The sequence below is a fragment of the Mytilus trossulus genome, chromosome 12, assembly GCF_036588685.1.
Source record: "Mytilus trossulus isolate FHL-02 chromosome 12, PNRI_Mtr1.1.1.hap1, whole genome shotgun sequence".
Lineage (NCBI taxonomy): Eukaryota > Metazoa > Mollusca > Bivalvia > Mytilida > Mytilidae > Mytilus > Mytilus trossulus.
In genome coordinates, this window is record NC_086384.1 from 47,809,632 (window position 1) to 47,837,515 (window position 27,884).

Genomic DNA, 27,884 nt, shown 5'->3' on the forward strand with positions numbered 1-27,884 from the left:
CAGGTCATATCCACTCGTCTTTGATAGGCATGCACGCATCATAGCGGAAAGAAACCTCTTTCGTCCGTTTATGGAAAGGTAACATATGAAGTCACATGACTTACCTTAACCTTTCGCCATCTTGAATTTGTAGCCGCCATTTTTACTCTAGATTTTACCTACAACGGCTTGCTGCCGTGGCAATTTTGTTGAAAAGTGAAGAATCCCAAAAGCTGAGTATGGCAGGAAATATCCGGGAAGAACAAGTGCATTGGGCCAAAATTGCCGAACAGGCTGAGAGATTCGATGATATGGCAGAAGCCATGAAAAAGGTAACAGAGAATTTAGAGAACGATGAAAAAAAGGAATTGTCAGTGGAAGAAAGAAATTTATTATCAGTTGCATACAAGAATGTAGTGGGTGCCCGAAGATCATCTTGGCGAATGGTATCACTGATAGAAAATAAAGCAGAGAGTACTCAACCAAGGCATAAATTAGCACAACAATTTCGGGTAAAACTTGAAGATGAACTTAATAAAATCTGCCAAGAGGTTCTTGATCTTTTAGATAAGCAACTCCTTGCAAATGTTACTTCAGATGAAAGCAGAGTGTTTTATTTGAAAATGAAGGGCGATTATTATAGATATATGGCTGAATATTCATCAGAAGAGGCTAGGCCAGGTATCGTAGAAAATTCTCAGAAGGCTTATATGGATGCGATGGATTGTGCTAAAGAGAAAATGCCACCAACACACCCTAGCAGATTAGGTCTCGCCTTAAATTTCTCTGTATTCTATTACGAAATTTTGAATACCCCAGAGAGAGCTTGCCATCTAGCAAAAGAGGCATTCGATGCTGCTATTGCTGAATTAGACAATTTGGATCAGGAGTCTTACAAAGACAGTACACTTATAATGCAGCTTTTACGTGACAACCTTACGCTATGGACATCTGATGCCCAGCAAGAAACAGAAGGAGACAACTAATGTTTATGAAAAAACAAAGGCTACATTTTAAGTTTACAATGCTGCTCAACTGATTAAAATTTGGACTTAGTTGTGAGTGAAAGCAATACGAGGACGACTCTTTTACCTAGAATAGTGTATCTGTTAAGTTGCATATCCTAAAAACATAATTTATATACTAGCTAATTGTAATGAAGTGCTCTAGAGATACTGCCACTTATTGTGATCAGAGACATGGACACGTAGCAGTTACGCCTTTCTGTTCAAATCCAGTTATTTCATAGTCATCATTACTCTTCTTTTATTCGTAAACACATATCCACAAAAACTGTTCATGTGTCTTCTGGAAAGTTAAAGAATTTGTATGTTTAATATTTTATGGCGTTTTATTTTGTATTCGTTAGGTGATGATTCTTATTTACGCCTTTTATGTAACTTATAGTTATTATTAGCTTTGATCAGTCAGAAACATATTTTCTTGTTATACTGTAATAAATTTGTACCTGCCATTGAATATGAACAATTAATTTTTCGTCAGATTAATTTTCTTATTATCATGATAATACCAAATATGGGTAATCTTTTTTAAGATGCCAATCAGTAGCGGAAGAAAATATCATTTCATTAAACCATGTGTCAAACTGAAAGCCACTTACTTCAACTATGCCGTGTGTAACCTATCCTGTATCTTTTAGTAAGGCCAAGATTTTTTATTTGTCGGTTTACAGCCTATTAACGTGAAAGAGTCTGGGTTGGTCTCAAAAAGAAAATTAACAAACATTTTTTTACAAGACATAAATATTTACACACATGTATTGAATAACTACATAAATATTTACACACATGTATTGAATAACTGTGTACTTAACTTCATTTTGTAATCATTCCTTAATATTTAGTGCAAAACATTGTTCCTCATCAGCTGTTTCAAACTTCAAAAAAACTTACATGTAAACAATGTATTAACACAAAACTCAGGACAAGTACAAATTTGGGTAGCATACATGTAACTTTTCCTTTTCTAAAGTTATGTCCCTTTATAACTTTATATAATATACAAGGGGTATCATCTCATTCTGCATTTATAATTCATATTTCAGGGACAATTAATTTGGTTGATAAGGCAGTATATGAGTAATTTTTTTTTAATTTGTCAGTGCATGCATCTGTAAACTAACAAATAATTAAAAACCTCATTTGATCATTTACTGCAATAATTGTATCAACAAATGTTGTATTCACTAAATTCCAGTGAATACAACACATGTACATATTATACTGTTTGAGGCTTTATACTCCGTTACTGATACCTTATGTTATGAAGTTTAAATATGTTTCAATCTGTCATTTGTCCATGACCTTATTTTTATGGTTCAGGGGTCAATTTCATCGAACAATAGATATAGGAAGATGCGGTGTGAGTGCCAATGTCAATGAGACGACTCTCCATCCTGAATTATTTATAACTTATGATCAATCCAAGTCGTAATTTTTTTTGTGAAACTGACTTTGTCATGTGAATTTTTCGCTCATTGTGAGTAGTTGGATAACTATAAAAATGTATATATATACTGTATGGTTGAAGGTTCCTTGTAAGGTCTACCTGTTTGTTACACAGGTTTAGCCTTGACCTCATTTCATAGATGATCATCGAGGATAGACATTATTAGGTCTGGTTCTATGATGCTACCGTAATCTATATTTGGTGTATGGAATTATTGTTATGTTTACATATATATGTCGGGCCACACTTGAATGATAGTAGGCATAATCTTTTCTTTTTCCAGCAAAAAGAATTTAAAGTGTCAGATATTTTTAGTCACACCGGTGTCAAGACAATTGAAGATTTGTGATTGCGGCAATTTTCTTGCAAACAATTCTATTTTTATACTACAGCTAAATAATTTTTGCATCATATAATGGTATCATGTTGTCTGCGTCATCGTCCAAATAGTTTAGGAATTAGGGGTCAAAAATAAGCATTTTTGTAGTTTTCAAACATGTTAGTGCATGAATCTCTTTGAAATTATACCACAAGTGTTTCCATATCATGAAGGGATGGTGAGCATTGACTTGGGGGGTTATTGCTCAACATTTTTTTAGAATTAGGGGCAAAAGGACCAAAAAAGGGGAAAAACTAGGTTTTTCTGGTCAATGGACAATCAACAATTTAAAAGCAGTGTAAGGGAGGCAATTCAAAAACATTTAACATACAATTTTGGGTACGTTCTGATTACTGTGGATTCATTTATTTTCGTGGGTACCAATTTTCGTGGATTAAGGAAAACTTACATATTCGTGGATATTTAATTTCCTGGTATTGCCGAAGACTGATACAATCCAATGGAAAATATGTCATTCGTTGGAACATTTAATTTCGTGGTTTACCTATACCCACGAAATAAATGAAAATTGGTAGATATTTATGTAGAACTCACAAACTTGAGATGATCAGAAATACAAATGGTTTTTATTCGAGTCAGATTTTTATTACCCAAACCCTTCAGCGATATCAATTAAAATTATTTAGTCAAAATTTAACACTAGTATTAAGGTTTATCATAACAGTCAAATTGGCAAATATGACCTTAATAATAATTATCACCTAAAAAAATACTGTGTACAAACTGACATATGTGCGGTTTGGGAAGATTTTTATGTTTTTAGATATATAAAAGTTAAATTTATTTTGCATACCTGATAGATAAAATCATTTTTGGTAAAGATCTGGATTCAAAATAATTTTTTTGTCCTATGCTTGAACAGATTTTTTATTCATCAATTTTGGAATCAGAATATTTTTTCAGGAAAAATAGCATAACCCCTCATGCCTTTTCAAGTTCTATGTTTGTTCCCTAAACATTTTCCATCTGAACTTTCTTTTAAACATAAACAATACGTTAATGTAGCCTTCGACATTCGTTCTGAACATGCATCAAATATTTGCCACTGGATGTTAAACAACAAACAACCATCAATACATAGGACATTGTCTTAGTATAAAGCTGGCATTTAAGGTAACGCCTTCCTCATATTATAACTATATTTGTATGGTGTACCTTGAAGCTCAGACAGTTTTCATTTGACCTTGACCTCGACCTCATTTCATGGATCAATGAAAAAGGTTAAGTTATTGTGTTCTAGTTCATATATATCTCATACTATTATTTGGAGTATGGAATAATTGTAAGGTGTCATCTGACCTTTGCCTCATTTTCATGGTTCAGTGATCGAATTTAAGTTTTTGAGTTTGAGTCTTTTTTCTAATACTGTATACAAAAGGAAAACTATATTTGGTATATGCAAATATAATTATGAAGCCCTTGTCAGTCTCACAGGTTTTATTTGACCTTGGTCTCATTTTCATGGTGCAGTGTGAAAGGATGTCTGTCTGGCCTGGTTCATCTGACCTTGACACCATTTGTAAACTACCCTTCTTTCAGAATATACTAGTCCGACAGGTAACCAATTGCAATCTGTCTGTAGGACTAGGCTACTTTGGAGGGAAGTATACCTTACCTAGTAATGACTTCATGGTTCAGCTAACCAAAGATATTACCTTTATCTACACAATCAATAAAATCGGTAGTAGACGTACATGTATTTTTCATTGGTTTATTTGACCTTGACCTAATTTTCTTGGATCATGTTAGGTTTGTTTGATTCTCGCTGTAAAGCCATTTCAGCATGTGCACCCGTGTGCAGATACTATAAGCAATATACAAGTCAACTATATTTGGTGTATGGAAGGTAAATTCAAATCTGTCTGGCTCATTTCCATGGGTCCACACATGTATACTTTTCATGGCTGTCTGATATGCAGTAATACGCTAGTTTAAAGTTTCACATTATTAAGTCTGTAGCTCAGTATTCCAATACAGACGCCAAGGACACTGACTCCTTCTGAATTATTTTTTTTGTTCGTCAGTGTTCTTTAATATCATAACTTGTTTTCACTTCAATTTGGTTCTTATTCATACGACAATAAAATAATCGATATACTATACTGACCCTCTATTTTTTTTTAAAGGGAGACCCATGCCCTTAGTGCTGATGGTTTGATCTACAAAAAAAACTTCACATCTATTAGAACCGTTGAAAGCATGTTGTTCTTTTGGTAGTATAACATACATTCATAATACAGCATTAAAGTTATACGGACTTTATATTAAAGCGAAGTTTTAAGTTGCGGGGCTAGGATTTCGAAAAAAGGGGGGTGTAGCATACTTAAGAACTCAGGCCGTGACTGGTGCAATTAGGACTTGAACAATTACCTCAGATCTTTGAGGTAGTTTGTGATGAAATAAAATGTTTTATCTGATCACGGAATTGATCCCCGGGCTAATAATCCTTGGTAAGTTATAGATTTTGTTTACAAACTAGCTATCTTTGATGAGTTTATTTATTAATCAATTGATTTAGGTGCTGAAATCATGAAATTACTTTATTGTAGTATATATTGATCCTAACCCCAGTTCCGTATCTTGTATTACATAGAAATACAGCCTTTTTATCGTCTCTGGTCATAAGGTTTGTTTCCTGGTTAATCGATTATAAAAATGCTTCTAAAGTACAAAACTGCTAATCAACTTTCAAATGACCATTGTTTCACGCAAAAAATAACCAAAAAGTTGATAAAACTAGGTGCAATTAGAATGCGTATTAGATCAAATGAATTGAAAGACTTTTGGTCATCATTAAAATGTCACGCAGTCCCAGATGATTTCAGTTTTAGCTCACCTGCTCCGAATGGCCAAGTGAGCTTTTCCCATCACCCGGCGTCTGTCGTCGTCCGTCGTCGTTAACTTTTTCAAAAATCTTCTACTCTGAAACTACTGGGCCAAATTAAACCAAACTTGGCCACAATCATCATTGGGGTATCAAAATTGTGTCCGGTAACCTGGTCAACCAACCAAGATGGCCGCCATGGCTAATCATAGAACATAGGGGTAAAATGCAGTTTTTGGCTTATAACTCAAAAACCAAGGCATTAAGAGCAAATCTGACATGGAGATCAATTGTTTATCAGGTCAAGTTCTATCTGCCTTGTAAATTTCAGATGAATCGGACAACCTGTTGTTGGGTTGCTGACTCTGAATTGGTAATTTTACGGAAATGTTGCTGTTTTTGGTTATTATCTTGAATAAAATTATAGATAGAGATAAACAATAAACATCAATAATGTTCAGCAAAGTAAGTTTTACAAATAAGTCAACAAGACCGATATGGTCAGTTGACCCCTTTAGGAGTTATTGCCCTTTATAGTCATTTTTTTTTTTACATTTTTCATAAATTTTTGTAGTTTAGAAAATATTTTCCACTGTAATTACTGGGCCAAGTTCATTATAGATAGAAATAATTGTGGCAACAAGAATATTCAATAAAGTAAGATCTACAAACACATCACCATCATCAAAACACAATTTTGTTATGAATTTATCTGTGTCCATTGTTTAATATGCACATAAACCAAGGTGAGCGACACAGGCTCTTAAGAGCCTCTAGTTCCAATTGTGAACGTTCCATTTCACTTTAACAAGATTCCACCAGCGCCTGGCTCATGGTATAATAGAGAATTTTTTTTCTTACAAGGAAGGCATGGGTTAAACCTTGCTGCTGCTGGTTTCCAAGTAGTGAAGCTGTAGTCAATCGTTTCGAAAATTTTACCGTCGCCATATTAAAGTAGAGTTGATGACTGATCGTTAGGACATAACGTTTTCACAAATGACGAATGTTATTACAATGATAAACAGCACGATCAGTGCTTACCATGAACACCTGAGAGATCGACCCTTTTGGGGGGTTTACTATCTTTTTTAGTACTGTGGATTCATTATTATTCGTTGGATATAAATTTTCGTTGATTTCGGGGGTACAGGTGGCCCACGAAATTAAATGTTCTACGAATAACACATTTTCTATAGGCGTGTATGCATACCTCAGAAAAAAAGACGAACTGAATCCGCGAAATTTGGCACCCACGTAACAAATGAATCCACAGTATACTGAGTTTTTTTGTCTACGAGTAGTTCATTTTTTTGTTTACATAGGGCGTGACCGTTTGTCTTCGATAGTCATTTTCAATCCTCAGTGGAGATTTTTTTTTATGAAATACTGAAAATCATACATCTGGGTGCTAGTATTAAGGAGGTACCATTTAAAATTTTATAGGAGGGCTTGCTTTAAATTTGAAAAAGGCAGGGCAGGATCACAAATTGGCGGCAGGGGGGGACACAAACTAGGCAACATCTATACTTTTTGGACCTTTTGGATTATAGCTCTTCATCATTTATATAAGCTTTGGATTTCAAATATTTTGGCCACGAGCATCACTGAAGAGACATGTATTGTCGAAATGCGCATCTGGTGCAAGAAAATTGGTACCGTTAACGTTATTACTACCACTGGGTCGATACCTCTGCTGGTGGACTATTAGTCCCCGAGGGTATCACCAGCCCAGTAGCCAGTACTTCGGTACTGGCATAAAAATACGGATTTTTGTGTTATTAAAATTTGCTGCTACAAAATATAAGAAATTATTATAAATTAAGGAATGTATCTCCCTCATGCAAAGCTCTGATTCCTTTAACGGATTTGGCTATACTTTTTGGACCTTTTGGATTATAGCTCTTCATCATTTATATAAGCTTTGGATTTCAAATATTTTGGCCACGAGCATCACTGAAGAGACATGTATTGTCGAAATGCGCATCTGGTGCAAGAAAATTGGTTCCGTTAATTTAATTAGAGTGGAACAAACATGTGAAAAGACTTATGCATTAACCATATTTGAAGCTTCATATGAAAGGCCCGAACACCTCCCTCCCGCTCATCTGCCTCGGAGTCTGTTTCTTAAATCTTGGTATGAAAAATGGTCAAGACCAGTGACGAGAAGTGTTTAGTCATCACACGTTTTAATATGCGCATTTTAATCAGACTATTATCCAGCTTCGATTTTCGTTCAAATTGATAGACGGAAGATAAAAGTTAAGCGACATTTAATTTGTATCTTGCCCACACCTTAAATTTCTATAGGAAATCCCGTTTATAATATACCAACACCGCTGTTGAGTCAATATATATATATATATTAATTTCTATAAGGGTATCAAAATGGGTTCACAACAGTAAACATGTAAACAAAAACGTAGATAAGGTTTCGCCTGAGAGCCCGCCATATATACCCTAGGGTATGAATGAAACTATAGATATTATCCTCGTTTGGACATGTTTCTTACTCAAGCGAAACGTTGTAGTATAGTAACGATAATGGGGAATAGTACAGGATAATAATAGTCAAACTATTAAACATAAACGACTTCCTTCTTCCGTCTTGTTTCACACACAAATACATCAAAGGGGAAAATGTATACAAGTGTAAACGTTTCGACTATACATTGCTTTTAACACGTTAAGTGTTAGGTCGATTCCTTATTTGCTATTTTATGATGAAACTCAATTGTTATCATTTATCAAATATATATTTGAATCTTTATCTGTAAGCTTTATAGCTCATGTTTTATTGATCTTTTGTTATGTTGGTGCTTGCCTAACGTCCAGTGGCAAATATTTCATGTATACATGTATTCAGAACGAGGATTTGTTTAGTTTGATAATGTTAATATATGTCAATATGTTTTTCTTTCTAAAAGTCTTATTTTAAAACCACATCAATTTGCAGTGCTTTGGTGTCCGATGGTAAGGTCTGTTAATTAAGTTGTCAACCGCCCGGCGCGGATTAAGAGGGTAGTAGTACCGTACGTTTACGTAGCCCCCTTTTTTACAAAGAGAAAACTGAGTAGAATTACCATTATCATGTTTAACTCAACATGTATTCCTCTAACTGTCAGTAGTCCCCTGTTCACTTTAACTTCAAAACCTTGGAATGCTGTAGTTATAAATGAGAATAAAGGTTAGACTTATTTCTTCGGAACTATACTATGAGTAATTTAAAGTAAAATTAAGCCAGTAGAAGGAAGATGTATACAATCTCTCTAATGGTACAACAATAAACATTGCAGTATTTATGAATACGCAGGGTTGTTAAAAGTCTTGTTCGGTATTCAACAAAATAGAAGTAAAAGAAAAAAAGCAGGATGACGTGGAATGTCGGCTTTTTCCTAGTCCTGAACATGTTTACAAAAAGCCATTTAGGTATGGTGTATGACAAAATAGTGCCGTTCATTGAAAATGTCGAAAGATAAGGAATATCTTATGGAACCAAACCTAGGTTGAAATATACCCAAACAATTCGTTCATCAATCCTTATCATTTCGGTCCGTTCGAATGGTTTGCGTGTATAATATTTAAAACAAACCATGTCGTTAAAATTGGTTTAGATGTATTCTTGGAAATTAAAAAATAATCCATCCTTTTTATAGCCTTATTGATTCAGAAGTCTTTTGTGATGTCTGGAGAAGTAAAATTGTAAACATGTGTTATTGCCAAGATGTTACACCACTGTTCATTATCGAGGATCCGTTTAATTTTATGAACAGAAATAGGCATATAAGTGTTGTAAAACGTCACCACTAAAGAATTTGGTACTAAGCATGAAAAAGATTAATCATTCAGTTTTTTTTTAAATATCCAAATTTAACATAAAATCATATTGAAATTTTCATGAGTTTTAGTGAATTTGTTCAGAAAGAGGTTAAGTGCTTACTTCTGCAGCAGGGTTTAAGAAAGGATACTTAATTTCTGTTATTGTTTATAAATCCTAGTGAGCGTAGCAAGACAAGTTTTTTATATGCTTTATTTCTATACTGTATTATATTTATCCTATCAAAGTGTGGCGAACGCCCTCTATACCCCTACAAGAATCCGCCACTGAACCGAAAAAAAAGTATTTCCACATGCCGTTTTACAAATTTTATCCTAACTCCCCCTAACGTGCAAAATAACATAATGAAAATCTGGGACTATTATACTATATAGTATTATAGTATAATAATACTCTTGGATATAAATAGTATAATAGTTCCAATGAAAATACTTGCTATAAAAATTTTAATACGCGTGTCTCGTTTCGCGATATTTTTTGTGTGTTTGATTCATCGGCATTTTTCTCACTAACCTAAACCATGATGATTGCATAGCGTAAACAGACTATTCAATATTTTCTTGGACTAATATTAAATCATACATTGATGTGAATAATTCTTTTCCTATGACAAACTGTCAATAAGTCAACGTGTGTCATGTTACAACGATAGAAATGATTTCAGGATATTGTTATTTTAGACTGTTAGTAATAAATATGAGAAATCAATATAAATATAGAATATCGGTGTTCGTTTAAAAACGACAGGTAAACCTGTGACGTTCCTCATTTACCTGTATTTAACATTCCACAAATATTTACAACACCTCCCAGCGGACCATAGTAAAACTATAGACAAGACTCCGCCTGTCAACTCTCAGCGGTTCATCCAGGGTGACCAATCTTGTTATGCTTTGAACTACCCTAACAAACCGGTTGAAATTCGTCCCAGTGATTGTATAGACTTGGATCTGCTTGATTACATACATAGTGTAAAGAGGACTAATATTGTTCCTTTTGTGTGTGTGAACTCACTATAGAAAAATTTCCTTGAGGATTTGCGGCCATTTTGGAATAGTTTTCAAACAAACTTGAACTTTTTAAGCTTATTTGGAGTTTCTACGCAAAACTAACAAGGAGCGAAAATGAGTTCTCGAGAGGAAAGGTTGCTACAGGCAAAAATAGCCGAACAAATTGAGCGATATGACGATATGTCTAAGGAAATGAAATCTATTGTTGAATCCGGAGATAAACCATTGACAGACGAGGAAAGAAACTTGCTGTCGGTTGCCTACAAGAATGTCGTTGGAACTCGTCGATCCGCGTGGAGAGTGGTCGCATCGTTGGAGCAGAAAGCCATTGACAAGAAAGAAGAGGAAAAGAAACTGAAGTTATCGACAAAATACCGTGAGAAAATTGAAACCGAATTGAATGATATTTGCGATGAAGTGATTAATTTACTGGATACTAATCTAATAGAAAAGGCCGAATCGGATGAATCTAAAGTATTTTATGAGAAAATGAAAGGTGATTATTACAGATATAAAGTAGAAGTAGCTGCACAAGCAAACCGTTCCGACTTAGCTGACAAATCACGTGATGCGTATGAAAAGGCCTTCCAACAAGCCAAGGAATCCATGGGTCCAACAAATCCAATTAGACTTGGACTTGCATTAAACTATTCTGTATTTTATTATGAAATCAGGAATGAACCACAAAAAGCCTGTGAACTAGCTAAATCAGCGTTTGATGAAGCTATAGGAGAAATCGAAACCAGCTCAGGAGATGATACGATGAAAGACAGTATGTTAATCATGCAATTACTTAGAGACAATCTTACTCTGTGGTCATCGGAAATGGACGACGAAGGTCAAGATGAACAACAAACTGAAAATTGAACAAAATAGGATTAAGAAAAAACAAACTATTATGTGTCTAATGTGAAGGCGGAAGGCCATGATCTGTCAAACAATATGATGACCTAAGTTAGTTTTTGATGACAAATTATACGTGAATGATTAGCAATAAGAAGTTTGTCGTAACCATCACAATTTAACAAAGGGTCGTGGCCTCCGGCTTTTTACATGTACAAGGTACACCATGTTCGTCTAATAACCTATGTTTGACAAATAATAGACATAACAAGCTAAGATACAAATGTATAACCATGTTATTTCGACTTGAAAACACTTTAATTTCGACACGTTAGGTCCATACAGGGTTCAAAATTAATGTTATGATTCCAAAAGTTTTATACCTTTTATTGAAAATTTTTCATTGTCATTGAATTGTGTTTCAATCATGTGATCATATCTCATTGAAAGTTCTCGTGAAATCCCTGTATGGATCTAGACAGTTATTATAATTTGATTTTGGGAATTAGAAAATATTAACCAATGTATATTTTAAGATTAAATTAGTAAATCTTTTTATAATTTTGTATTTAGAGCTTGTTTTCTTGTTTACAAGTATTATGTAACTCCCTGCCCCTACAAATATGCAATTTAGATAAAATGACCAAACAGAACAGCAAGGATTTGTATATTTAGTAAGATATACATCCTCACTTTTTAAGTAAATATTGAAACATGTACAGTTTGTCTGAAGTAATTTGCCCCTGAATGGTTGCATCCCACCCTGAGATTCCACCCTTTATGTCAGTGACAGTCCCACAGAAGTAGCTATATACATGACCATTGCATCATGGACCCATCTCACGTTTATTTTTAGTTAATGAATTTCAAAATATGCATATACAGACGTTTTAAGATTAAGCGTAGGTACTTGGGGAAAAGACATTTTATTTTGCCCTCCCCCTTTTTTCCCCAAAAATCCGTTGTTTTTGTTGTTTTTCGCCAATTTCTATTCATTTTCATTCTTGAATGTATTATTTGAACATAAATATACTATGCATAACTTGTATTTGCTATATACTATCATTGATATATTATTTCTTGACATAATATAATCCAAATATCAGTGACCGCTGATTTTTCTGTCCCTAAGTACATGTACCTATGGTTTTAAGGTCATTGCAAAGCGAAATCAGAGACCTATATCTTTAACTTAATTGAGATTGAATCCCTGTCCTAAATCAACACATTTCAAGTGATTTTCCATCCTGATCGACAGCCAGTATCTGACTGAATATGAATGATATATTTCGTCATGACTGGACGAATATATACGTTAAAAAGAAACAATAACCGTTCATGTTGCATTCTATTATTCGGTTATGGTCGGGTTGTTCTGTACTTTTGAATTCAATGCCTAGCGATAGTCGATAATCTCTTTGTTATATAGTGTTACTGTAAATCGTATTATATCAATTGCTCACTCGTTACGTTGTATTAAATGTGCTTTGCGGGAAGAATTAGCACACGTCGATTAAAAAATATACACAAGTCAGGAATTGACAGTCCGGAAATACTTTATTTTAATTTTGCCCCCCTGGTTGACGAAGAAATATAAATACGTAGTTAAAGGGGGTTCAAATGGAAGTCTTGTCGAAAGACTGAGTCCTTATATTTCAATTATTTCTGTTGTGTAAATTCAACGCTAAAATCAGAAGTTTGTTGAAAACACATTAATAACGCATCGAGCATTGGACAGGTTAAAGGTAGGAGAACACAAAAACATTAAAAACACATTAATTCAATGAAACTTGCAGAGCGAACTTAATGACATCGCTTACTTCCTAGTACAGTAATGACAGTATTTTATTTCCCTGATCTATATATGCACCTTGTTGGGAATTTCCCATACAAAGTTTGCATCTACAAAAGGGGTATATATATACATATCTTAAATGTGTATCTGGAATAGAAGAAAGACGTTACACTCGATTTTCTGACTATTTATCTTAATATGCAAGCTGTGCATAAACACACGGTAGACAATACTTGTACATGTTAACTGTGACAACCTTCGATGTCATTCTGAAGGTAAAGAGATCTCTTGAGTTAAAGTGATCCTTCAAACTCGGGAGTTTTACTACAGCATAGGCACAGAAACTTGTCTCAGATTTATCTACCTATATACCTTAATATTAAGGTATCCTTTTGGACAAGACTATAGATGTACAGAATTTAGTAATACTAGTAGGAAACCGCCCCCCCCCCTTTTTTCTTGCAGAGAAGGAAATTATTACAAAATAATTTGGCTGCATGTATATATATATATATGTGGATTTGTTCTCAGAATCAGCACTCCTTTTAACTGGCCGATGATGCATTGTGTAATGCATAATATCTTCCTGGAATAGCAGTGGCCAATATTAGAGAATAAGAATGTTTGTATAGTTAGAACTACAGATGTATACTTTGAGGCAGTTTCAAGTAACTTGCAATTCCTTAAGGTCGTATCACTTTATTATGTTTTGACCGGCTCTTGTACACGTTTGTGTCTGAGGAAATCAAATATTTTGTCTTGTCTTGTCTCAGACAGTTTTCTTGTTGTGTACTTTGGTCAAAGACGGATTAAGTTTTTAAGGCTATTGTAGGGGAAAATGATTGAGTATTTATGCAATTACTGAAGCATGACTGGAGCGGGCCGCTGTTGGTCGTTTTATAGCGAATCTGTATAATATTGTGCTCAGTCTTATTTTCGGCACTTGCGTTATTTCTGAGCTTATTTAAATTTATTGTTTAAAGGTGAACATAGACTTTATCCTCCCGCTTGTAAATTGTGATCATATAAGTGTTTTGGGTTGCAGGATGATACATCTTTGCCCACGGTACGTTTTAATAAATTCCCGTTTACAATTTGTTAGGCTTGACATGTCGTTAATACGCAGTAGTCTATAATTCAATGTTGAAATGGACCAGAAAAACTGGTATGACTTAGCCCCAAAGTCTTGCAAATTGACAAACAATTCCTTAAAAGAATGTGCACAATTTTAATATGCGAGCAAGTTTTTGAAAAGTTTGACCGTGAAAGAATCTGGTTCACGGAAAACTTTTGGAGATTACAGAAAATTGATACTGTCAGATCTTTTGTAATTTTAACGAATAAGACTAATATTTAGTATGATACAAAGTTGGTACCGTGTCTCGTGCTGAAAAGGACAAAATTTAAAGGTCTGACATGGAAACCACAGAGGAAAGATATCCTTAAACAATTCGTTAACTCAGGAGTACACCCTCCAGAAACATGTTCTATCACTCTGGGACGTTTCCTAGATCTGGCTTGAAAACTAGATGAGGAGTTGAATATACAAAATATGATCCCGTGCATTTTCCACGCCTACCCGACATTACTTTAATATGTAAGCTGATTTCACCCTTTGTGCAACCCTGCATGCCAATGAAAACATGTGATGTATACACCTATCATCCAATGATAAAATGGTATAAGAATTTATAAACAAGTAAAGGCCAGCAATGACCGAACTCTAAACCGTGTAGTTAGCAAAACAAGGAACCAGGATAAGAAAATTATATTTGGATATCATTCTAAACGAATAACAGTTGTAACAGACAACAACCATCGACTTGTTATTTATGTATTATTGTCATTTTGTTTATTTTCTTCGGTTACATCTTCTGACATCAGACTCGGACTTCTCTTGAATTGAATTTTAATGTACGTATTGTTATACGTTTACTTTTCTACATTGGCTAGAGGTGTAGGAGGAGGGTTGAGATCTCATAAACATGTTTAACCCCACTGCATTTTTGCGTCTGTCCCAAGTCAAGAGCATCTGGCCTTTGTTAATCTTGTATTATTTTAATTTTAGTTTCTTGTGTACAATTTGGAAATTAATATGGCGTTCATTATCACTGAACTAGTATATATTTGTTTAGGGGCCAGCTGAAGGACGCCTCAGGGTGCGGGAATTTCTCGCTACATTGAAGACCTGTTGGTGACCTTCTGCTTCCCACATTCTCAATTTTATCACAGGACTGTATAATATGATGATCTTGGTTTAGGACTTAAGACAGACACATACAAAATGTGACATCATCGGTGGGGTTATAATGTGTGTAAGTGTTCTAATCCCATAACCTTGCACATTAGCGTAACAGAAAAATAAAGAACATAAAAATTCATTTAAACTTGTTGATTCGAACAGTGTTATAAACATATTTCGCCCATTCTGTTTTGATAGATGCATTTCTTTTTGTATCAATCTGATGAGTTCAGTGTTTTTCATCTGATTTTATGTATAGTTCGTTTTTTATGTTGTACTTTGACACCACTGTTCCAGATTGGGGGTAAGGGATCCCGGCGCTAACTTAATTGTTTAACCCCACCACATTCTGTATGTATGTGCCTGTCCCAAGTCAGCAGTCTGTTATTCAGTGATGGTTGTCGTTTTTGCTGTGTACATACTATACTACCCTTTGTTTTTCGTTCATTTTTTATTGTATATTAATAAGGCCGTTAGTTTTCTTGTTGGAATTTGTTTTACATTTGTCATTTCGGGGCCTTTTATAGCTGACTTTGTTGTATTGGCTATGCTCATTGTTGAAACAATACGATGACCTATAGTTGTTTTAATTCCTGTGTCATTTTGGTCTCTTGTGGAGAGTTGTCTCGTAGGCATTCATACCACAATTTTTATATATATATATAATAGGCGTTCTTTGTATAGGTGGCACGGTAGTATTTGTTTTCCAGAATTAAGGTTACTTAGGTAAATGTATCTAAACAGTGTGATTGGACAAACAATACAGTATCAACTGAACATGCTTTCCCAAACTGAGTGATGAATCAGGTGTAGAAAAATATGAAATAATTTTACATACAGATGAAAATGGCCTTAGGTTTTTAAAAATAGCAAAAAAAGTAAACGGTCATGATACATATTCAAATTGTTTTCTGAATAGTAAAATGAAAATACTTCAGTTAACTGTGAATGTAGATTTTTTTGCAGTGTTAGAAAGTGGTGAAAATTCAAAAAGGCTATCATTATCCCTTATGGGCCAAGAAATACTACCGTGCCACCTATACTGTCTCACAAAAACTAATAGACTGGCCAGTTACGCACAAAATTACAGGATAAGGTAAGATAAGCACATGCAATACACATTTAGATTACAAATAAATTATAAAAACAAAACAAGTTCCAATAAGAAATATAGCACGATTTGGCTGAATATTACCATAAACTATGATGTCCAGTGTTTGTTGACCATGAAACAGAAGAATAGTATCCTGACCATTATGAAATAAACCTTTGTGAGTTCGTTGTGTCCTCCTCTTGACTGATGTAGACGAACAAATATATAGTTATTCAAAATATGCTAGATGCATTTACTAGAGGTGTAATTAAAGCTGTATAATTTCTATTTGACATCATCTATGCATATTTCGATAATAAAGTTTGCCGACAAGTGACTCAACAAGGGCAGGTGTATGCTAACAAGACATTCTAGTGTTTAATTGCTAAAATGTGTTACGAAAGCTGTTTGGATTTGAAACTCAATCTCTTATAAACAACAGAAAAGAATTTAAGAACGTGAAATCAAGATGCTACAGAACACTATTTCAAGTATTTTTGTTATATGCCCAGGTTATATGCTACTTGCGGGTCGCAAAGTTTTACTCATTTTGAAGGTCACGCAACAGATTTATTACATTGTCATTTACCTTGAGCTTTTCCTTGTATATTGAATTCAATTACATTCACAAAATGACGCCTTTAAACTTCTACATCATGGACGTCTATTGTATAGCTACGGGTTTGTTATCTTTACGATAGCAAATAAAAATTCTTAAGAATTATTAAACTTGGTCACTTTAATCTTTATGTACAGGCAAATTATAAACAAACCTGCTTTATTAAACCATGGATTTAAGTAAACACTTGTAAGTTTATTACGATGCGGTAACATCAAGGATTTCAATAATGAAATAAAATTCCTTGCTAATATCTTATCTTCTTTTTTACGAAATACTTTCTTTAAAGTTCTACGCCCACGCAGATTCGCTGCAAATAATGTTGCAAATGCGTTGTAGAAGTTAACCAGTCATAGCAACTATTGTAGACGCATTAATTACTCAAATAATTGTCATAACTAGTTATACATTCAGATCTCTTTGATAGAGCGGGCATTAACCTGGTGGCATCCATAATCAAAACGTATTTTGTCAGTTGAATCGGAGCACTAGTTTATACAAAAGAGTTGCGAAAGACATCAGAGGGTGTTCAAACGCATTGATCAAAAAATAAACTGACAATACCATAGCTAAAAAGGAAAAAGACAAACAGCATGCAAATATAAAACACAAGACACAGCATAGAAAATTATGCAACACGAATCCAACCAAATACTAGGGTGATCGGGAAGGGTGTAAGCAGATCCTACAATGTTCGATGTATTGGTGGTACTTTAAGTCCCACTTTCAGTACTCTAGGCTTTTTTCATGACTCCTTGTTTAACTTGTTGTTTGAAGACATGCATGGTACCCGGAGATAACCAAGCAACTGTCAGCAGATAGTCAGCAATTAAGATCGACCGATTTGCCCCAAGCGTGTTCGAACTCAAATTGAAACCTCAGTGTTAATAGGCTATAATGATGAACAACGTAGATGAACAACTTGTACCACTCGGTCACTGAGGCCTGAACTTTACAATGGGAAATGGGCAGTAGTAAGACCAACAGAAGTCTAAACGATCCAAACAGAAAGGGCGGCTTTTCTTCAATTTTGCACTGTGTATATACCCGGAGTTGAAATTTATTGGAATTAACGCCACACGAGATTTATGAAGTGTTGAAATCGTCACAATAAACACTTGTATCTTTGAATCATGTATAAATGTCCCACTGGATTTGTTAGAAGAAATCAAAGAATTTTTTAAATATACAATTCCGTGATAAAATAAAGCGAGCAATTTGAATAAGGCAGAACCATGTGCAGATATTGTATACATTTGTAAGAATAAACTAGTATAGGTAATTGAAATAAATCTGTTTTAGTGTTATGCGATCAATAATGCTTGAGCAACTTTGAATATTTTTTGAAACATAATATATCGAAAATGATAGCCATTTGCATTCATGCAGAATGTCAAATCACGTCGTATGAGCGTCAAACTACTGTTGTGGTGCAATTTTATTTAAACCATATATCAAAGTTAATTTTTTAATATATATCATGTATATAGATATTATCAGTAGTCTTAAATTGCAGTTTTATATACATTATTTTCAAAAAATAGATTTGCTGAAAATTATCTAAACACTTTTTGTCTAGTAACACCCACAGCTTATGAGGAAAATATGATTAACATCATTTTAAAGTTTAATGAATAGGTACATAAACACAATATGATAAAAAAAAAATGAGGTCAAGGTCAAATAAACCAAACGAGAAATACATGTACACCTTACAACCATTAAATAACATTACATATAGTTGACCTATTGCTTAAAGTAGTTTCTAAGCAAAGACTGAACCAAGAAAACTAGAAAAATATTAAACAATGAACCATGCCAGGTATACATGAACACCTTAGAGAGCTACCATTTGATTGTTTAGGGGGGGGGGGGGGGGGGCTAGGATGAAAAATTGTGTCCTGCCTTTTGTTTAGTTGTAATCTCTGTCCTGCCTTTTTATTTTTCAGTCTATTCGGTCCTGCCTTTTTTTCTTATCTTATCCTGACTTTTTTACAACAATTGTCATCCTGCCTTTTTTTTTGCCAAGTTACTCATCCTGCCTTTTTTTTTTAACTCAAAATCCTGTCCTGCCTGTTTTTCAAATTTCATCCTAGTCCCCCCATAAAAATCAAATGGTAGCTCCCTTACAATCAATAAATTAAATATTGCTTATAGTATCTATAAGAAACAAACTTAACCCTTATGAAAAATTAAAAATAACTAATGAACCACCAAATGAGGTCAAGGTCAAGGATACCTGCCACACAGACATATACAGCTTACAATCCTTCTATGCAACATAAAAAGTTGAACTGTTGCTCATTGTTTAAGAAAAACAAACAAAAACACAAAAACTTGATACTGAGCAATGAAACGTGAAAATGAGGTCAATGTCAATAAAACCTGCGAGACTAACATGTTACGGTGATGTTCATCATAAAATATTTCGATCTACAAAATATTGTTGAACTATTGCTTATAATATTAGGAAAAAAACCTCAAAAACTTTACTTTTGACCCACTGAAAAGGGATCGAGGTTAGACGACACCTGCATGCTAGTTGGACATGACCACCTAACAATCATTACATGAACCAAATATAATAGAACTGCTGCATACAGTTTACGAAAATTAGAAAAAAACACAAAAACTTAACGTTAACCACTGAACCATGAACATGAGGTCAATGGTCATATGACACCAGCCAGTTGGACATGTAAAACTTAAAATCCTTCCATACAGCATATATACTCCATCTGATGAGTTGAGTTAAGCCTTTTTCAACTGATTTTTATAGTTCGTTCTTAGGTTGTACTGTTAATCCACTGATCCCGCTAACATGTTTAGGGACGACATCAAAAGTTCAATGTAGGATAAAAAACTTAATTCAGATAGTTTTTTTAATGACCCCCTACCCCCCTCTTAACTTAACTTGGGAGAAATTGATTGACCCATATGGATATATGTAAAATCGATGTAGGATAAACAAAACTTGCAGTAAGTTTAACCCCCACCCCCAAACTATTTGAATTGAGTTTTTTATCCTTCATTGATCTTTTGATGTCGTTCCTTAACCCCACCACATTATTTGGGTATGCGTCTGTCCCAAGTCGTGAGCCTGTCATTCAGTGGTTGTTGTTTGTTTATGTGTGACATATTTGTTTTTCGTTCATTTTTTTATTTAAATAAGGTCGTTAGTTTTCTGGTTTGAATTGATTTACATTGTCATATCGGGGCCTTTTATAGATTTTTAAACTGACTATGTAGTATGGCTTTGGTCATTGTTGAAGGCCTCACGGTGACCTATAGTTGTTAATGTCTATGTCATGTTGGTCTCTTGTGGACAGTTGTCTCATTGGAAATCATACCAAATCTTCTTTTTTTATATAGACATATTGCTAATAGTAGCTGAAATATGGACTTGACCACCAAAACTTAACCTTCTTCACTGATCCGTAAAATGAGGTCGAGTTCAAGTGAAAACTGTCAGACGGGCATGAGGACCTTGCAAGGTAGACACATACTAAATATAGTTACACTTCTACTCATAATAAGAGGGAAATTTACATTACAAAAAATCTTAACTTTTTTTAAGTAGTCACAGAACCATGAAAATGAGATCAAGGACCATGGTGACAAACGGAAACTTCGTACGCAATTGAGGCATCTATATACAAATTATAAATCATCCAGCTAGGTATTTTGTCTTTTAAAATATACAGATTTTAAGAAGTTAGTTAACGCAACAGCCGCCGCCGGATCACTATCCCTATGTGGAGCTCTCTGCAACAAAAGTCGCAGGCTCGACAAAAATGTTTATGCCAAAGAGGACCTCCAAAGAGACAAAAATCCGACCAAAGAGCAGACAACTTGTATAATTATGGCAGAAACTTCTAAGTAGATAGATCTAAAGTTCTCTGATATGATGACATGCGTGCTTCCGACACAGGAAGGTTAATAATTGTTGCCTCGCCTGCTCAAAGGAAATATAGCAATCAAAGAGTCCATCGTCGTTTGGGTCGTCACCATTTAGTTTCAAACTGGACTGGGATCAGTACATCTATGTATAATCTCATCTTCGCTAGCCAAGGGTTACGATCCACTCCCGCTCTCTCTCACAGAGAGCGGGAGTGGATCGTAACCCTTGGATAGCGAAGATGGTATAATCCTGGTTTGGATATTTGGTTAAGAGTTCAAACAATTATATATATATGTTGTGTACAAGATGTAAGTTTGTACAGAGTTTTTGTACAAGTTATAAGTTTTTTGACATATACGGTACCTTCTTGCACTAGGTGATACAGTTTTATCTTCTAAAACGTACTAGTTTAATGTTTTAATTCAAATTTACATATTTCAACCTAACATTTAGTTCTATTCTACCTGCCATCCAACTGGAAATGAGGATACCTGAATGGTTTAAATTCAAATCTTATTTTTCTCCTGATGCTATATTCATATCCATAAAAAGTCTTTTTGCGGTCTTAAAATGTTATTTGTATCAATGATCATTAATAAATTGTATCATGTAGTTGTGAAAATATGACAGAAATATGCGAAACAAAAGACTGTGTGCTTGAATCATCCATTTGTGTTAATGAAGCAGTTCATATAACACTGATAACTTGTACACAACATATATATAGTCAAACCTTCATAGATTTTTTTTTTTTTAAACAACTCGAACAGAAACTTCTCCGTGATGAAGAGACATACTCTAACCGGACATAATTTCGTAGATCAGTATTTAACTGATACATGTAAATGGACTTGGTATTTTTGTAGTTAAAATTTGGATACAGTCATGCATGTAGTCTTGTGTAAAAGAAGCACACACCAATCGATTTTTCAAACCTGTATGCAATGAAACCGTTGAAAAGTAGCAACAAATAAAATCAAATGATCAATCCTGACAATTTTAAACACCCCTACCAAGAATATAAAGGTATTCCCTTACATGTTGATATTAAGCATACATCCATCTATCAGTAGGACACGGACGAAAATGGAGGGGGGGTGTCAAAATTTTTGCTTTGTGGTTGATTTTTTCATCATGAAAAGGGTTCTTTCCTAGTTTTGAAATACATGTGTATAACTTCAAACAATCACTGAATGAGTGTCGTCCTGATCGAACATGGATGAAATATTTACCACTGGACTCCAAGCATATAACAATGAACAGTCAGTGATGTCTAAAACTTTTCGGAATAACTAGTGGAGATTGGTAAATACAAAATCAAAATCGTGTTTAATATCATCAGAGACATATAATACATGTATATATGTATTATATGTCTCTGATATCATATCTCACAATCATGAAAAAGCTTTTTAACGGTTACATAGCCATTAACCTAATACCTGGTCGTACTAACCTCAACCCTAAAGGGATTTCCCTCTCCTTGTTTTTTAATCATACATCCTCAGTCAATGTATTGGATTTGGCAAACTGACTTTTAGGAATTTTCAGTGATTCTCAATGCTCTTCAACTTCGTACTTTATTTGGCCTTTTTAACCGTTTTTTGGATTCGAGCGTCACTGATGAGTCTTTTGTAGACGAAACGTGCGTCTGGCGTATATACAAAATTTAGTCCTAGTATCTATGATGAGTTTATCAAGTTTATTTAATCTGAAAAAAGCTTCTGACAAAGCTTCTAAATCAGTCGCGGTTTCTTTAGGGTTGAGGTTATATCGACCGAGTATTAGGTTAATGTAAAGGTTGGTTGGGAACTTTTGTTGTATCTGTAAAAAAAAAAGTAATAAATGTAGATACGATCTTTGTAAATTTATCAAGGAACACATGTATTTCTGTATCCATGGCATAAGACAGATCATAAGAGACCAAAAGAAAAAGAAGCTGATGGTGGTTCGATTCCGGAAATAGCCTGTACCCTGGTCGGTTCTCTTATTACAACTGAATTCAAGATGTCGGCCCCCAGGGTCGAAAGCGGGAAGCTAGTTATCACCAAATCAACAGCATAAATGTATATAAAGCAGCTTGAAATGTATTTTTTCGATGTTAAAACAACACAAGCAAATGTGTTGTCAAGCAAAAAATACGCAATAAGTCATTGTCAATGAGAGCAAGCGCCACTACCGAGAAATCGTAACAAACACAACAAATGTCAACATGATTTTTATGAAATATTTCTTGCATATCTTATCTTGTTTATTATTTCAATATAAATGCACTAAAACAGTAAAAACATTCTGTACTTGACTGACAATCTTAGTGCTGGTTATTTCTTAAACAAATTGATTTGTGACTCGGGGGATAAAATTGCTGAACAATAATTTGCATTATTATTTCTGAAACCTTATTTCTCTAGCGACAGAGGAGTTATCGTTTTTTTCTAATGTCCATAAAAAAAAGATTGAATCAACATGTTCTGATCTGATGTATAAGTGTTTGTCTAGCCTATTGATAAATTTCCCAATGAAGGAAAATTATAATGTTCCAAGGTTTGACTTTTTAAGGTTCATGTGGACCCTATGCCATGGCTAAAATGGCCGTATTTTCACCTCAAAATTTACTCTGAGTACAGACAAACCTGCGCATCTGTAAAAAAATTCAGGCATAGCATGCCCTAGATAAATGAATTTTAAGTATGCTTTATGTTTTAGAAAAATAAAAACTTACCAGGATTTTGCCGTGCACTTTTTTTCATTCCTCCAGAAGGTGCCAAAATAAACTAAGTTGGGAACAGGTTTGAGAACTTCCCCACAGGTAAAAATTAAAGTGAGCATTTTTAATTGAGATGGACAATAGATACCCGACAATAATTGGTTATTTAAACTGTGTACCTGAGTGGACCATATCAAGGTAAACTCAACTGTTTGTTAATTTTATCATCTTCTGCAGAGACGAAAAAAAGTGTACGGCAAAATCCAGTTAAGTTATGAATTTTCTAAATCATACAATGCATTTGAATTCTATTTATCTAGGGCATGCTATGCCTTAAAACTTTTCCAGATGCACAGGTTTGCCTGTACTCAGAGAAAATTTTGAGGTGAAAATACGGCCATTTTAGCCATAGGGTCCACATGAACCTTAATTGACCATATAATATTAACATTTTAAGTCTACATTTGAAATGATTTGGTTTTGGTAGTTTTCTAGGTAGTATCCTGATTTCAAATTTCTAATAATTTTTTATGTTTTATGATCTGGAAAATCAAGTGTTAATATTTTGTTTACATTATGGAGGAAATTAATATGAGGCAGGCATTACCTGTAAATGGGGACGAAGTCTGAGTATTTTTTTGTAACTTCAATATTTGTTAAAAAAAAAAAAAAAAACAGAAATACTGTAACGTTTCCAATTTTGGTTCTGTTGTTAGGGACTTTAGTTGTGACGTTATTTAAGTGACGTCATAAGCAATGTAAACAAAGAAATGCTATTATCAGGTAACGTTTTTCATATCAAGGGTTTATTAAAAATGAAATTGTTATTGCGTTCCTTCCTATTTTAAACTAGACTGATAAATATATAATTTACTCAAAGTTTCATACAAAGAGACTAGAAAAAGGAAGTATATTGTAGATTTCTGCGCAGATGCAGGAATTCAAAACATGACATAAAACAGTTTGAACGATTTTGAGTACAATGAAAATTTCAGGAAAATTTTCCTGATTTTTTTTTTTTTATTATTGATTTTTCAACTGTTATTGGGGACTTTGTCCCCATGTTATAGAATCTTCCTGTATCAAAATTGTCCCATCGGTGTTGCTACTTTTTATACAAAAAAATCTTTCTGTTTTAATACACCTTATTGCTAATCCTGGCTGACCCGGCCGCTTGAACTTTTGACGTCATAACGCAATCACTTTTCTATTGTGGCGTCAGATATTTTGTTTTATGACGTCAATATTTAGGGGAACCTGTGTGATATCCAGTAATGGCAGACAAATAGCGATAAGGTGTATATCTTCTTTAGTTACTGTAATATGTACTTCTTTCTTATTTTCATTTGCCTCTTAGTATAAAGCTGCTTCTTTAGCTAGTTATCAGATATTTCGTTTCCTCTGTCAGACATCTGCATGTCCTAGGGTCCATTCAAAATTAATTTTGATCATCAGTATTTGATTTCCATAATTATTCATCACAGTAATCAGTATTTCTTTATTAAATTTGACCAGTCCAAAGAAAATATAGTAAAAAATTACGGCAAAAAAAGTCACTAAAAGCCTGGGAAAAAAATATATATATTTTTGAGTAAAATTATTTATCAGAAGTATGTTGGAAAACTCAGTATATACATGATTGTAATAAATAATTAAACCTGATTTTTTTATGCATAGAAAAAAAGTTTTAATATTAAACTTGTATCGGATCAAATTTTTTTTTTAAACTGACTTTAACAAACAGGAAAAGCTTATCATTTCCTTTTTTTTTTTTTTTTTTAACTTTTGATTTTTTTAATTCCAACAATTACAACATATACATGATATACATACAATATAATACATATAAGATAAATACAATGTCATTTTTATAAATAAATCTTAATTGGAAATATTTTACATTTTCTATAGAAAAGATAAAGAAATAAAAAAATAAAAAAATAAAATTAAATAGAATAAAGAAATAAAGAAATAAAGAAATAAAGAAGGAAAAATAAAAAACAAAAAACAAAAAAAACAAAAACAAAACTCAAAAGGATTATCCAGTTACATCCCTATCTTTATTTTTAATATCACATAATTATGTTGAAAATTATTTTTTTTTATATTTACGAGACATATTTCTTTCGTAACAGCCATCAACACTGATCAAGTACATAACATGGCAATAATATTTTCTTTAATAAAGATTATAATTAAGTCCTAAGTAATTGTAACAACAACGAAAAAGACATTAGTCAGTATACAATAATAGTTTTTCAAAAACATTCCATACATTGTCAAATTCAGTTATCTTTTTATTTTTTACAGCTATCATACTCTCTAATTTATACATATCTTTCAGTTTTATTATAACTGCTTGCAATGAGAGATTCTTTTTAAAGCATCTAGAATTATACATATATTGTTTAATATAAAGAAAAATCATGTTATATGGGTTGTTGGGAAATATCTTGGATAAGTCTCCAAAAAGAAAGTTTAATTTATTCATTGGGAGACTTATTCCACCGGAAAGGAACCAGTTATCAACATCCTGTAGAAAATCTTGTACAGTATTGCAATTCCAAAATAGGTGTTCTATAGACTCATTATCTGATTTACAAAATGTACACAAAGGATCATCAGTCAATTTTATTTTTACTAAATACTGATTTGTGGCAATAATGCAATGATTAATCCTATATTGCAGCCACTGTAATTTACTATTTTTAGTAACAGCAAAAGGCAGTCTGAAAATCTTTTTCCAGTTCAGGTTCTGTTCACCTAAAATTTTAACCCACTTAAGCTGTCCAGTAGGAATAACATTATTTCTTGTCAGTACAGAATACATATCTTTTGATCCTTTACAATGTTTTAAAAATATTTGTAGACATGATGGTATAAAAGGACAAACTAATTTGTAAGATCCTTTAAGGAAAGATTTTGATGCCTCTTTCACTGCCGAAATAACACTGTTAAATTTAAGAAAATCTGTGTTAATGTTATATTTTTGATTAAATTGGTCAAATGAAATATACAATCCATTTTGGTCAACTATATCATTTACAAATCTAATACCACTTTTGAACCAATCTTGATAAATTACTGATTTATGACCAATCTTAATAATATAGCTTATTATTTCCTTTTATTTGATAAGGATCATTTTTTTTCCTACATTCAAAAATATACACTTGCTGCTGCAACAGAAAGTTCAGGAATGTCTTTGTTTTGGTTTCAAATCTTTACCGACCACTGAATGAAGACACTAAAAATCTAATTTTGGAATTGGATGTTACATACATATATATAGCTACATGTACTAGCCTTTGTGGACGATCAGTTTGTTTTAACTAAAGTGATAAATTCATAATACAAATAAATTGTTGTGTGTGTTTATGCAATCACCACAATTGTGAGTTTATTGCAGTTTCAAGTGCAAACACATATTATTACATACATGTATCAAATTAACAGTTAAATGTTTGCTACTCCTGTCTTTGCAATTTTTGTAAAAATATAAACTGCAAAAAATATTTAATATAAACAGAACATATATATAAACTAAACATTTTCTGACTTAGTCCAAGAGTTATTCTCATAAGCAAGCATATCTGACCTTGAGCTGAGTTGAGAACTTGAGAGGGCATATAAATTTCCTGATCCAGTTGAAAATTGAAATTACCTGATGTTCTTCCAAGCTACAACTATCAATGATTATTGAACATTATTCCAGTCTTGGTTTAACTTTTTTATATTCACCTTTTATATTTTCAGGGCATGTCCAAACGCTGAAAGGAAGAAAGTGTTTGACAAAATACGGCCACTATGTGTCCAGCTGACAAAAGACCATACAAGGGTGAATGTACAAGCAATAAATACAGCCCTGACCAATGTGGACAGGACAGTTATACAAGATTTACAGGAATATCTTCTGTTTCCTTTCAGATTGATATTAAAACAGGACAAAAAATAGTAAGTACATGCCCTTCTGTCTCCTTTCAGATTGATATTAAAACAGGACAAAAAATAGTAAGTACATGCCCTTCTGTCTCCTTTCAGATTGATATTAAAACAGGACAAAAAATAGTAAGTACATGCCCTTCTGTCTCCTTTCAGATTGATATTAAAACAGGACAAAAAATAGTAAGTACATGCCCTTCTGTCTCCTTTCAGATTGATATTAGG

General features: G+C 33.5%; 2 protein-coding genes across 2 annotated transcripts in view; both read left to right on the forward strand.

Moving 5' to 3' along the window:
- Positions 1–84: 84 nt before the first annotated feature.
- LOC134692517 (uncharacterized) lies at positions 85–11,928 on the forward strand. The gene is made up of 3 exons (XM_063552975.1): positions 85–962; positions 4,283–4,466; positions 10,624–11,928. Exons 1-3 carry the CDS (start codon positions 219–221, stop codon positions 11,382–11,384), a joined length of 1,689 nt encoding a protein of 562 aa, XP_063409045.1. The 5' UTR covers positions 85–218; the 3' UTR covers positions 11,385–11,928.
- An 11,089-nt stretch (positions 11,929–23,017) lies between these two features.
- Positions 23,018–27,884, forward strand: part of LOC134692728 (TELO2-interacting protein 1 homolog) — a 45,537-nt gene continuing 40,670 nt past the window's right edge. Inside the window, exons 1-2 of the mRNA XM_063553232.1 lie at positions 23,018–23,097; positions 27,474–27,671. Of these exons, the coding sequence (XP_063409302.1) occupies positions 23,075–23,097; positions 27,474–27,671 (221 nt within the window). The 5' untranslated portion in view covers positions 23,018–23,074. The remainder of the gene's footprint in view (positions 23,098–27,473; positions 27,672–27,884) is intronic.